The sequence below is a fragment of the Anomalospiza imberbis genome, chromosome 10 (assembly GCF_031753505.1).
Source record: "Anomalospiza imberbis isolate Cuckoo-Finch-1a 21T00152 chromosome 10, ASM3175350v1, whole genome shotgun sequence".
NCBI classification, from domain to species: Eukaryota; Metazoa; Chordata; class Aves; order Passeriformes; family Viduidae; genus Anomalospiza; species Anomalospiza imberbis.
In genome coordinates, this window is record NC_089690.1 from 11,199,354 (window position 1) to 11,213,019 (window position 13,666).

At 45.7% G+C, this 13,666-nt stretch overlaps 1 protein-coding gene across 2 annotated transcripts; it reads right to left on the reverse strand.

The window, feature by feature from the left end:
- Positions 1–5,372: 5,372 nt before the first annotated feature.
- On the reverse strand, positions 5,373–13,102 carry TMEM207 (transmembrane protein 207). Of its 2 annotated transcripts, XM_068200673.1 has the most exons (6): positions 12,301–13,102; positions 10,041–10,210; positions 8,270–8,307; positions 7,806–7,850; positions 7,220–7,359; positions 5,373–6,289 (listed from the first exon to the last, which is right to left on the reverse strand). In XM_068200673.1, the coding sequence occupies exons 2-6, from the start codon at positions 10,134–10,136 to the stop codon at positions 6,141–6,143; spliced, it is 468 nt and encodes a 155-aa protein (XP_068056774.1). In that variant the 5' UTR covers positions 10,137–10,210; positions 12,301–13,102; the 3' UTR covers positions 5,373–6,140. The 2 variants fall into 2 exon arrangements, with proteins under 2 accessions (XP_068056774.1, XP_068056775.1); XM_068200674.1 differs by lacking the exon at positions 12,301–13,102 and having other exon boundaries at positions 10,041–11,425.
- Positions 13,103–13,666: the final 564 nt, after the last annotated feature.

The window sequence follows — 13,666 nt, forward strand, 5'->3', positions numbered from 1 at the left end:
GTCTGTTATTGCAGGAAACTGAATTCAGAGCTTGGCAGTTGTTTGTTTTGTTTTAAAAACTTTTTAAAAGCCCCATCAGAAATGTGTTTTCTGTGGGTCTTTGGGGCAGGAGAGCTGACACTGCTGATGCTCTCTGCCAGGGCAGGGAAACTTGGGAAAATTTTTTGGTCTGCTTCCTGGGCTGTGTCCCTACTCCCCTGCTCCTTCAGAGACACAGTGGGAAGGAGATGGAGGGTGAACACACCCCAGAGCTCTGCCCAGAGGCAGAGCTGTGTTCAGTGACTGCTCCACTGCCCACATCCCCGCTCCTGCCCAGAGAGGCAAATGCTCCCTCAGCCTCCCCGAGGGAGGAGGGATGCTGCAGGCAGCCTCAGCCCTGCTCACCCAGCTCAGAGATGCTCCTGGGGAGGAGGTACCCAGCAAAGACATCAACTCTGAATCAAAAACTCCCCAGCCTATGCAGCCAGCACATCATCCCTGCCCACAAACTCTCAGGGATGCCTGCAAGCCTCTTGCTGCTGTTTTCCATAGCTTTTTCTGAGCACAAATGTTATTTCTTGCTGTGAAGATTTATTTCTTGTTTAGCAGAGAAGAAACGAAGGTGTAATTACAAATCTCAGCTCACTGATTTCTCCTGCTCAGTGATTGAGGAGAATTCTGGGCCTTTGTCCTAAATGGTCTTCAGTTTGTTTTAAGGTGGTGGGAGCTGTTTTGTGACTTGCTTTGTGACCTTGTGGGTCACACCAAGCAGTGGCTCAGTGGGCACTGAATGTCTATACCCTGATCAGGGGTGAATATCAAGGATTCATTTCTTTGGTACCTCCAGGCCTGTGTTCCTCCTTGGGGTACACAAATAGAACACAAATACTGCCTTAACTCATCCTCTTCAAATACACTTCACATGCAAAGAGTTTATGTACAGATATTCTTTGTATATCAAGAATATTGCATCAACACTTGTGAGCCTTTCTTCTTCAGTATCTGTATAGAATAAGAGTTAATGCCTTAATCATACTTCTATTCTAGCCAAACTCTATGGTAGGTTTTGAGGACCTATCTCCTGCACAAGAGGACCAGGAAAAGGTCACAGCAACTTTTAGTTTTGCTAGGTTAATGTTTTGTAACCAGTCCAGTACTACATTGCTTCATTATTCAAATTCTGCTGACAGCCTAGCTGATGTTTTGATCGGCTGTTAATATTTAATTGTTAATTCCTGTTTGATTGAATACTGACACTGGTTTCATGACTGCAGGATTCACTCCTCATTAGTTCATTATCAGGTCACAATGCAGATCTATTCTAGTTTAATTGTATATTCATTTGCAAGAAACCTCCCAGAAAGTAAACAGGACTTATTTTTTCTTTCAAGATCACAACCAGTCCCTAAGGCTAAAGATGTATCTGGTGAGCTCAGTTATTAAGTATTTCCTTAATACCTACCTGCATTCCATTCAGTAGCAGCTCACTAGGAATGACAATAGACTGATTTTCCCCTCTTGATATCCATTGTTGGCTTACCAAGGCTTTTTGCTCAATTGCAATTTCCAGCTGAGCTGAGGCTGAACATTTAATCCATCACTTCCGACAGCTTTTTAGGTTTCTCCATATTTTCACTAGCTTACAAGGGGCATTTTTCTATGTTTGGGCACCTCTGTCCTCATTTCCCAGGGCATAGGGAGAGTCAGGGATTTAGCTCAGAGCTGGGAGTAGCACCTTTCCTGCCTGTGTGCCTGCCCCAGGGTGCTTCCTTGAACTGAGGCTCCCCGTTGTCCTCTCCCCTGACATCTCGGTGCCCTCTGCCAGGGATGTGGCTGGTTGCAGGTTATGGAAAACAGTAAAATGTTTAGGTAAGATCTTTGCTAAGTCGATTCCATGCCTTACAGATAACTATTGATTTCCCATTTTGATACAGGCAAGTGAGGGAGATAAAATAATGACACCTGCAATGGCTGTCCTTTTCTGCCTGCAGCATCTTGTCCTCTCCCTGACTCGATCAGCCTTGCTCATGAGGGCTTTTAACATCTCCAGCTGTAATTAGTGCTCACTCTTACTGTGACCTTGTGAACTAGGCTGCCTCCTGCTGCAGCTGCATCAATGTTTCCCAGGATATGGATTTCCTGCCTTTTCACAGATATTGTCATGTGATTTTGGTGTGACTTCAGTGGATGTGAACAACTATTTCCAGTAGACAGGAGCAGCAGTGCAGAACTGTGCTTTTCTTACCCGGTGTAACATCAGTGGGATATAATAAACACAATTGCCTTTGAGTGTCGTGTCTCTAACCCGCATCCAGGTTCTGCACAGAAGGTGTTTTGCCTAGTGACCTGCTTTGGCTCCTGTGAAGGGAACCACTGCTCGCCTGCAAGGACACACAAAAGGCAGCAGCACAAATAGGACCAGCCCTTGGGCATGGGGGATTGATTTTGGAGGATGCCTAGACCTTTGCTGGTAGCTACAAAGCTCAGACCCCAGTGTACACCTGCAGCAATGCATCTTCAGCAGCTGAAGACTTTGTCTCAGCTTAGACACATCTACTTAGAGTAATTTTCTAAACTTTCCAGGCGAAAAAAAGTAAAATCCACCAAGAATGCAAGGTTTTCTCTCTCAGCTGGGGCCGGACTCCTACAGTTTGCTCTTCTGTATCTGTTAAATATTGTGGGCAAGTGATTAATGACTGAAATACTCTGTCCAACCGCTGTTACGGCAGCGAGAACTATTTTCTCCCTGTAGCTGCTGGGTTCCTGCTGTAAAATGCCTTTGAGCAAGGAAGAAAAGAGCCAGAATTGTGCCATCTAGTGACCCAAAGAGAGCGGGCATCTGTCCCCAGCTCTGTCCTCACCCTCCCTGCGCAGAAGTCTTCAGCCCATAACGCAGAATTTTGGATGACAATTAAAAAAAGAAAATTAATGAGCATATAGATTGTTTTCCCATCTTTCATGTCCAACCCTCCTGGCATTCCAAACTGATGCCCTGTTGTGGCTCAGCTACCTCTGGTTTTGCTTTATTTTGCCTGAGAGCCACTTTATGCCTTTATTATTCAGCCCTTAATCTGCAGACGTGAAAGTCCAGCCGTGTGCCTCACCACGCTCCCTTTGTATTTTGCTTGGTCACCAAGCAATTGTCTCCTCTGCACCACTCCCATTTTCCCCCTCAAGTCTTGCTGATGCGAAGTTCCCCCAGAAACACATCTGCCTTCTAGTGTTTTCTGCTTTTTTCTAGAGCTGTTTACCATTTCTTCTCAAAGTCAGCAGGAAGCGTAAATCAGAGGATGAGTGGCAGCCAGAGAGTCACAGCAGGACAAGTGCTTTTCCAAGGTGAACCTTATTCCTAAGGTGACGAATTATAAGGAAATGGTTCTTCTTTCCTTGCAATTCTGGAAACATCAGCCAAACTGCTTTACCTGCCCTCATTAAGAGCTGAGTACTTATAAAAATATCAATTACCTAGCAAAATCTCTGCTTGTGTAAGAATGGGAACACAGGTCTGGAGAAACCTTGTCCGTTCTGCTGGAGAACACAGGAGTGAGGTGGCAAGCTGGGAGAAGCAGCTTCCATAGGGAATAATAGGTTGGTGGGGCCACCCAAAATGCTTTTGTAGAAGAAAGAAACCCATCCTCTTCTCCATTCCAGTGATCAGGAAGCCAAGGGCCAGGGCCCTGAGCCCCTTCTCAGGGTACTTCCCTTCCTTACCCCAAGCCAGCAGCAATATTATTTTATGTCCTCCCCACAGCAGCTCTACATGAGCTCTTTCTTGCAGATACCTCCTGGCTTTCAGCAGTTTTTGGAAGCTCCTGTGGCTCCTGTCATGTCGCACAGGTACCACAGCACACAGGTTCTCCCACGCTGGTGACTCCAGATGGAGCCTGATCTTGTGACAGCCACTAGCTTACTTTACTGTGAGCCACTTGTCACAGTTCTGATGGAAAAAATTGATTCCTTTTGTGCATAATTAAAGCACCTCAAACATGAAGCTGAACGCACTTGAATGCACACAAGCAGCAGGGGAACAAACCCCTTCCCTCGAATGTTTTGCGTGCTAGAAGTCTTGCTTGCCCTCTGTTGGGTGGCTGGGGAAGGATTTAGCACCTCGGGAATCACTGGTCCTCCAGAAAGAGGGATGCAGAGGGAGTGGAGGCATTGAAACCTGAGCAGTCCTTGCTTGTTAGCCTCTCCAGCCATCTGATTAGAAGGTGACATTCAGTGAAATTAAAGGCAGCAATTTATTTAGAGCCAAGCCATTAATAAACAGGAGGCAGTAATGTTTTATGCAGCACATAATGCAGACAACCTGTGGAGTTCTTTGCCATGAAGGGGTCACTGAAGCTAACAGTGTGTAGGTGGGAATCAAGTGACAGCTGATTTAATGCCCACTAACAGGCTATGCAAGCTGCAGTGACAAACATAATCAAATCTCATGCTTCAGGGCATAAATTGAAGGGGTTGAGTGGTGGAAGCAGTTATGTACATGAAAGATCTCATCCTGAGAGGTGCTGATTACCTGCAATTCTTACCAAGATCAGCCAGCAAAAGGACACTCGGAAGTTGCTCGATTTCTCCCCTGGCTGAGTCTGTACTTGTTAATTTTCCTTATTAATAAACCCAGTAATATTTTAGCCTGCTGGCACAAACATTCATTTGGCTACAAGTGCCATTTATTTCCTTTCACACAAGAGTCAAACATTAAAGCTTCTTCTAAAATAAGATTTTAGGGAGATAATTTGCAGTGGTTTTGGCAAATATTTTTTTTTTCTCAAAATATGTTGTAATGCTTTATCTAACAAATGTACTTACATAGAATCATTATAAGAATATGATAACCTTTAGTGCATTTATCTTCCCAGTTCCCTTCCTGAGCACGGGAACTGGTGCTAACCTCACTCTACAGGTGGGGAGGTGCTCCATGAGGCAGCCTGTGGTCTCCCATTAGTCTTTTGGGATTTTAATCCCAGATGGACCCAGCTGCCCAAATTGGGCTCATGGCTCCATGGGAGTACAGAGCGTGGGACCAGGGCTGACATTACCTTCTGCAGCAGGAGAGGTCTGACTGCACCCCCAGCCCTTGCCACTGAGAGAGCAGAGGCAGAGAGGTCAGACAGGCTGAATTCAGCCTTCAGTGACCTGCCCACGACAAAGGACAATCTTTGCTTTCATCTGGAACCCAGCTAAGGGAAAAATTCAGCTTCTTTCTTCAGTAATTTGAGAACTAGTTGGCTAATATTTCCAAGGAATGACTTTGGTTGAGCTGATCCTGCTTGGGCACAAGGCAGTCTGGATGGCTCCTTAAAGTATTTTCCATCCTGTCTGCAGTGATCACCTCAAAGAAAATGGCATTCTTTATCCTAACAGATTTCTCCAGCTAAGTACTAAAGTACCTAAGCCCCTAATTCACGTCTCTGTGGAACTTCCACGTGGGTTCTGGGCCATTCAATGCCTTCTGGTCTGCAATGCTAGGGCAAGAGTAGCTGAGAACAGTCATAATGAAATTAAGAACAGCTCAAATGAGCAAACTCACTTTTTTTTTAAGGCTCTGTAACCAGCTCCTGCCACTGTTACTTCTACTTAATCCCTGTCTCTTGTTTTGTCTTCCCTGGCCATAAATTTGCTGCCTTTTGCACTAGACAAATCTGATATGCTGTGCTAAATATTTTAAAAGTGGCAAATGATCTTTCATCACAGAGTGCCATGATTGCATTGCAATGTATTAGAACAACATGACTTTGCCAGAGGGTGTTTCTTGGCACAGTGCCGAGTGAAGGAGGCAGCCCAAGCTTGAGAAGTAACTACCAAGTCATTTATCAACATTTGGTCCTAAAATACATGGGGTTGCACCAGCTCAGCCTTAGAGAGATAAATCTAGAGGCTGAGCCAGAAACCCCAAATGCCGACAGGCCTTTGAAGAAGCTTCTTGAAATCCAGAGATATCAAAATGTCAAGCTGAACTCCTGTGACAGATTCAACACATACTTTTGGCATTTATTCTGTTGCATTTAGTCTCGTCTTTCAGGTTCAGATGAAATATGTGCTGCTTTTCAGTCTCTCGGCCAACCTGTGGAAACGGCTGATTTGATCTCACACCCCTTTGGCACGATGGAAGATCTCTGATGAACCAAGTAGGATCACTGAAAGCCAACATGTGGTGTCTAGAGCTTGTTTTCCTTCATAACATCCTCGTAAGATGGAGGCAATTCAGTTTCCCCAAGGCTGAAGCATGGGACAGGAGAAGAGGAAACCTCTGAAGTCATGCAGGGGCTCAGGGATCCGGAGAATGGGCACGGAGGTGCTTCAGTAGCTGGGGAAAAAGCAAAGTCACAACTGTACAGCAGACAGGCGTGAAGGGCAAGTGTGGGAGTGAGAGGGGTGAGCCCAGGAGGAGCTGCCAAACCACTTGGAAACAAGAAAGGCACGGACGTAATTTTTGAAGGATGGCATCACAAAGTCTTTCACCACAAACTCCAGATACAAGAAGTTGGGACAGAGGAATTTGGGTTGGTTTGGGCGGGTCCTTCCTGTGGAGACACTGTCTATGACCACCCAGAAAGCAGGTAATATGTCCTCTGGGAAGGGCTTAGCCTAATGACAGGATTAGCTTTATTTTTCTTGGAGGGATGTTGTCTGGCTCAGCCTGCTGATGCTGCTGGCCATACTCCAGATAATTTCTGTTTGCTACACAGTCATTATAGTCCAGTCCTCAAAATCTGGGTGCTCCTGGGGGAATGTTGAGGGTGGCTGCCACAATGAAGAGCACCCACCAGGACAATCTTTTGACAGACCAGGGTGTGTTAGCCAGTCGAGCTGTACTGGGGTGGCTCAAGTTAGACCAGTACAGTTTTGCCTGTGAGAAATGAAGGACACATGCTGGAAAGGGCTGCCTGGCCCCAGAGCCTGTGGCTGCATGTCTTGGGCCACTGAGTGGCCTGGCACCAAGGAGAAAGTCCCACACACCTCCAGTGTTTGCCTGGCCAAGTCCCAGCTAGGCACCTTTAGGACACATGGACACACAGGGACAGCACCAAGGTACGGCTCAGTGAAAAGTGGATGTGGCTTCAGCCCCCCAGTCCATGGTCTGGACATGTCCCCAAGATGCCAGAGCTGGGCACCCCACCATTCACCAGCAATACAGCCCCTGGCTGTATCCCAGCTCCCAAGCCTGACTGCCTTTTACTGGGCCACAGGAAAGCCACCAGGGCCAGCAGGACCTTGCAGCAGGGACAGGACTAACCACAAAAGGCATCCGAGCTGCTGAGGGCAAAGACAGCCATGGTGCGTCGCGGGAGGCAGCTCCGCCACTTCAGCCAGCACTGCAGGCAGCAGCAGATCCCGCAGGACAGGAGCACGGCCAGGAAAAACAACACCAGGAACCTAAGGCAGAGGCAGCAGGGGAGGAACAGTACTGTCACCATCTGCAGGCAGCACCGACAGATGGCTGCATGTCTTCAAATTAACATATTCATTAACATCTTTTGCAAATAGCCGTTAAATGTTGTGGTTTCCCCACCAGCACACTGGACATGATCAAAGTCCCCAGAAACCAATGTCTCACTCCTGAGTGCTCAGCAGTGACTGCTGGCTGGAAATTCAAACATTTCTCCCTGACACAATCCATCGTTTTTTCCCAGCTCAGTTGTCAGCGTACAGTGAGGAGGATATGGATAAATGATTTCCATTAGTTTGTAAAGACAGAACATACGGACAGCCCAGGAGCAATGCTCTTTAGCTATCAGTCCCTCTTAATGCCTTTCCCTCCATATATCCATCAAAGAATATTATTTGCCAGTTTTTCCCCTTAAAGCGGATCTGAAACTTACCACACATACCAGCTGCTAAAGTTTTCATTGCTCTGTCCAACACACCTAAAAAGGAAAGAATAAAAGGACTTCCAGTCCAGCGTGAGGGGGCGGCTGTACCCACCCCAGCACACCTACCAACACAAAGACAAGCACCATCAGTAAACAGGAGATTGAGAAGTTTTCTTCCATGAAGGGAGCCATTAAAAATTTCTCTATGTGGATGGGAGCAATGCAGATGATGCAAGAAGCAGAGTGCCACTTGTTTTCTTTTCAACACTGGCACCCGCCACCAGCATTCTTGCTGAAAACCCAAAGGGTTGCCAGCCTCTATTTCCTCTTTTGGAAAAAAACCCAACCCTAAATGGCCTTGTTCTGGAATTCCTCATTCCTCTGCTGTGCTGGTGTGCCAGGCAGGAGCAGAGCACCCCTGAAAGAGCCTGGGGTGGGGGCAGCCGTGGGTGAGAGAATGAAGCCACACTCACCTCTCGCCAAGCTCACAGTCCGACCCAGAGTCTGCTGACTGAAAACACACATGTAAATGAGAGAGGGCAGGTTTTTTTTTTTTTTTTTTACAATTTACCAGTATAATTACTGTTCTTAGAGTGGGAAGTTGGAGGGGAAGAGCAAAACGAGTGCTGATCCTGCAGGGTTGAAAGCAGACCTCTCCTTAGGGATCTGGCTCTGTGGGTCTCTGCTTTGAGCTAGCCCAAATTGAAACAAGCAGAGAACCTCACCAAGAGCTCAATAAATTCAATAGCTTGCAGATGAAAGCTAGGCCAAGGAGAAAGCATTCCTTTTGATATGAAAGAGGGAAAGACAAGAGCAGGGAAACACCAGCTGGAGTCTGAGACCTGCTTGATGCACTGGGCTTTGCTATTCAGAAATACCTGATGAAAATGCTCATAACCAAATTCTTGTTCTGTGGCTCTTTTTTTTTTTTTTTTTGGGAGCTAATTGTGAATGCAGCAGTGAGAAGTTGCAGGTATTGCAAATATGCAAACCTGAAACTTGTTTTTCAGGTATATTTTCTATTCTCAGCTTAAGCCAGTTTATTTTTGCAAGTCTTGTTGATCTTAGCCTCAGTTTCACATTATCTGTGCAAAAAGTAACCAGAGCAGTTCATCAGTATAATTGAATCCAATTCAATAGATTCTTTTGGCTGACTGGTGTTAGGTGTGTTATTACAGTTGCCCAATGTTGCTACAAAAAAATTCAGATCGGGTATAGAATTGTGATAACACTGGAAAGCAGAATGAACCAGATAGAGGAATTTAGATTTGTTTCTCAGAAAAAAACCTATTAGAATGTAATTTGTAAATAATTACTTTGGATTTCCTTCTGCATATATACAAAATACTTAGAGATTTTTGACTTTGAATCAAACTGGAAGGCTCTGTTCTGAACTAGAAATTCGTATCAAATATGCATAACTGAAAAATCTCTTTTAAAATCTCTAATTAACAGGTTATTTTTGTTATGCAAAGCTCAAGCCACTGTAAACAGCAAGAAATCCCCCCTGAGATCTCTATAATGTGTCTGATCCTGTGCACACACTGCCTTCCAGTCCCTAGTTTCACCAGAGGTCTTTGGGTATAGTAAGTCTTTCATATAAAGCATTATCTGTGAAATTTCACAAGTGACTGAAACTCAAATGAGGAATAGAGAAAAAGACAGAAGCTTCAACTCTTCCAGATGTGTCCTTTTAAAACTGAGATAATTTGCCATGTCACACATGCACCCTGATGCATAATATTTTAATTATTTTGGGTTTTTTTTTTTGCATTTCAACTGATTATTAAATAACAAGTCAAAAGCAGATAGCTGATTGCTGTGATTACATGTACCCTGAGTATTCTTCATGGCTGAATGACAACCTCTGGCCTCTCTTTTATCATCCTTCAAACCAGCTCAACAGAGCCACCTTAGCGTAGTTAAACTGCAGCAAAGTGCATCTGCTCTGAGGCAGGAATCTATCACAGCAGCCAAACACCCACCCGTGCTGCTGAAGCCCCAGGCTCTTCCATTTCAATAGCCACAGACAGAATAAAGGACAAAGGCAGTAGTGTTTTCTCTGCATTAACTGGAATTTTTGTGAGCATTAAATCTTCCCCAAATTCATTAGGTCCTCAAAAAAAATCCTTCACAAAATAATAATAAAAAAAGAAAGATGATGACTAAATTATATAAAAGTTGGAACCTTCCCCCTCCCAAAATCCCTAAAATCAGCCTGGCCCCAGTGAAGGGTTTGGTTACCTGGAAGAAGGTTAAACACAGAACTCCAGTTCCTGCTGTGATCCATGAAGTTAAACACAAAGCTCCACGTCTCCGCATCATTAGTGTGAGAAACATTGGAAGAGCTTTGTTTGCAGCAGTGTTTTATCCTCTGTAATTTGGTGCTTTTAAAACTTCTCTGCACATCGTGCCTGCAGCCAGAGAACACGTTACCCAATGGCTTCCTGCGCCTCAGAAATTACCGCTAGCCAGGGAGGGAATCTGGGTTTGCAGGGACACAAACAGCTACCAGAAGTTAAAGGAACACTGGTTTAAGGTCAGCACCTTGCAGTTGTTTCGGTATTTTCCTAGCTGTTCACAAATTCCTGCTGCTGAGGCTTAGTTCCATATTAACCCACGGCTGCATTTAACAGGACCTGCTACAAATAGAGAGTCACTGGTGTCCATGCAGTGGGGCCACACTTTCATGGCATGCTGCCTTCAGATGGAATATTGGCGTTACAGAAAAAGCAGAGTTAGTTCTAAGCATGTCCTGTGCACTGAGCCTACCACCTCAAACCTGCACCAAGGATGAAGGAAACCCTTCCCAGCCAGAAACCTACCACCAGTACCAGTACTGCTGTTATGCAGCTGTCAGGCTTTGCCAGGAAAATGCAGCTTTAAAAAACCCATACATCCCCAATGCTTCTTACAAGCGACACAACATTTCACTGCACATTCAATTCCTATAGAGCCATGCAGGTGATGTGGTTAAACAGGGGTAGAAGATGGTTTGCACCATAGCTCTGATCCCCTTGGAAGGGACAATCCCAGTTTGTTCAGCAGCCAGTAATAGGTTGTCACTGAAGTTTACAGCCCGTGGCTGAAATGCACCATTAACTGTGGTTCTTCCAGATTTTAACACAAACGGTGTTGCCATGAATATGTTTAGCTGTCACTCCAGAGTTAAGTATTATGTTGGGATGCCATTACTTCTGTAATGATTGACAAAGCCAAGCTGCTCTTGAGATGTACCTCTGTGGCTTTGCTTCAGCTGAAAGGTCAAGAATCTAACCAGCTGTGATATACATGCACAACACGGTTTGTTATTTAATGTTCAAGTTTTGCATAAACCCAGGCCAAGCCCTGGTGTTCTCTAATGTTTACTTTCAGCTCAGCACTAATGAAAGGCGAGCTCCTGAAATGATGCTCGCTGAGAAAGCATCTCTCATGATGGTGCTAAGTGCATGTGCTACACAAAATAAATGGTCTGAACATGCTGTCCTGCTTCAGACCAATCCTTTTCAGTGCTGTTCAACAGTAAATTACCAAACCAATTTTTTAGCTGTTTTCTTAAAGAAAAAGCTCCTGCAGTATAAAAATGTGCACAGCCTTGCTGGGAACTATGTGACTCTTACAATTTCAGGCTTCAATGAGGTCATCCATCATTGAACTAATTTCAGTTTTCTTCCTCTCACAATTGCTTCCCTCATGTCAGCACCCAGGGTACTTTCAATTTAGAGCCACCAAATGGATCAAACCCAGTATTTCAGAGGGCAGGTACCTCGATGAGCTCCTGGTACTGAAAAATAACACGTGGCACCTGTTCTGGATCTATTTCCAGAGGAAAAGGGAAAGAATTGAATTCTATCACTGCTCAGCTCCTGGTCTTGAGGCAAACTTTGATGTTTTCTGCTGGTTGGACCCATACAGGATTCCAAGGGATGATGGCAATTTCTGAAGCCTGTCCTGCACTCTCTGTAATGATGTCAAGAGGAGAGAGAGTTGGCTAAAAGGGGTCTGTGGCAGCAGCTCTCTGGCCACAGAGAGAAACACACAACTTTCCCAAGCATCACCTGAGAAACTTGTGTGTTTCTCTCTGTGGCCAGAGAGCTGCTGCCACAGGGGTCCATGAATAGCCCAGTCTTTTGCTTCAGGAGTGATTCCAATGCTGAAAAGAGCTGCTGCTTCAGCAGGAAAACTCTCTGTGTCCATGATCAGCTGAGCAGCTTGAATACATGAGCCTCAGCACTTGCTCTAAGACAGTCAGGACTCGACACCAAAAACCCAGAGGGGTTTTGCACTGAAATTCACAGTGGGCTGGCACCCTCCTGCTGCTCCCTGCCTGCTGGGGCACTGCTGCCTTTGGGCTTTGCAAAACTGAGACCCATCTTCTGCACAGCTCTGTGTCCGAGGGCTAGCTCCAGTCTGAGGGATTTCTCCAGGCTTTTTGTCACCCCCCCATGAGGAGATACATGCGCACACACTTGCACACACACACGAAGACTCCTCCTCTACTTACTGGATGAAAAGTTTGGTATCTCTTTCCTCCTCAATTATATTCAGCTCATGGGTGGACTTGGGAGGCTGCTCCCTGATAGATGTTAACTCGTGGCCATTAGATTAACATGCTGTTATTTCCTCATCACCTTATGTCGTTGCTAGGTGACAAATGCATCTCCCGGGAAGCAACGGGAGCTACCGAAACATTCGGCAATTTATGACTGTCCATTATGGCTTTCCTTAAAGTGCCTAGTCCTTTCAGTGGGAAGATGTACAGTTCTAGGATCACTCTGAGGGTGACTTCTAAAGTTGCCACAAAAACCACCTCCGCTGGGGGCTGGCTTTTGCTGGGTTTCATGAAAGGCATGAAAGGGTGAGCAAGATGGGAGACAGGAGGAATTTGGGAGGAACTGATTTAATTTGTCAAGTCTGAGAGGGCCAGGGTTGCATCAGGGTTCTGAATTTCAGGAAACGGGCTCCAAACTGTATTTGTGTGCACTAGAACTGATGGCCTATGTTTCATTGGGTGTCATACAATTAATTTCAGACATGCTGTTAGATTAAGCCAAAATTTCAGGAAACATCCTGGGGATTTCTGGATCTTGGTAAGAGTGGGAGGCAATTAACTGGCAAACAGAAGCCCACATAAAACACCTTGCAGCCTGTAAGCACAGCTAGCAGCTTAAACTTGTTTCAAGCTCTTCCCAGGCTGCCTTCAGAGTGTTTGATGGTTGCTGGGGATGACTTCTGGGAAAGCAATCACCTTGCTAGGTTCCGATCAGCCTCCCAGAACAGTCCAGAATTAGACTGTCAAAGACTCAGAAAGAAAAGGAGACTGGCAGCAGGAGAGGTGGGACATGGTACAGAATGGAGAATACACAGAGATGTGGAAGAGAGACAAGGAACATCAGGGCAGTCCCACTCTCTACATTACGGTCAACTGACAAGTGTTAAGCATGTGTTCACTTTTTTATGCTGCAGTGTTTTCCCATCACCGCCACAATCAATTCTTGCTCCAGTTCAAGGCCACTGGGATCTCTCCTCTCCCTACTTGACTGCACCACCACGACCATCTCAGTCTTTGCTTCTGCAGCTACATCCTTGGCATCAAGGCTCCTTGAGGCTGCCACCTGGCCTGGCCTGGGATGGCCCAGCAGGCAAAGTCAGTTTAGCCCAGGAGAAGACCAGAGCAATGGGGAGGACTGAGCATTTCCTCTCTGCAACGGGAGAACTAAAGCAGCTTTGGTCTCATCTTCTGTAAATGGAAGCCACAAGGAGCTGCTCGTTCCCTACACACACACTGAGATGACTAAATCCAGCGCTGGGGAGAGCTTTTTAAGCTAATGGCCAGTGCTGGCACGGGAACAAATGAGAGCAAACCAACC

Excerpts from the sequence above, each read along its gene's own strand:
- TMEM207 (XM_068200673.1), bottom strand. The coding sequence starts at position 10,136 with ATGTTTCTCACACTAATGATGCGGAGACGTGGAGCTTTGTGTTTAACT. Across the intron at positions 8,308-10,040 it reads TGTGTTTAACCTTCTTCCAG|TCAGCAGACTCTGGGTCGGA; the intron begins GTAACCAAACCC and ends GTGTGTTTTCAG. Across the intron at positions 7,851-8,269 it reads GACTGTGAGCTTGGCGAGAG|GTGTGTTGGACAGAGCAATG; the intron begins GTGAGTGTGGCT and ends TTTCCTTTTTAG.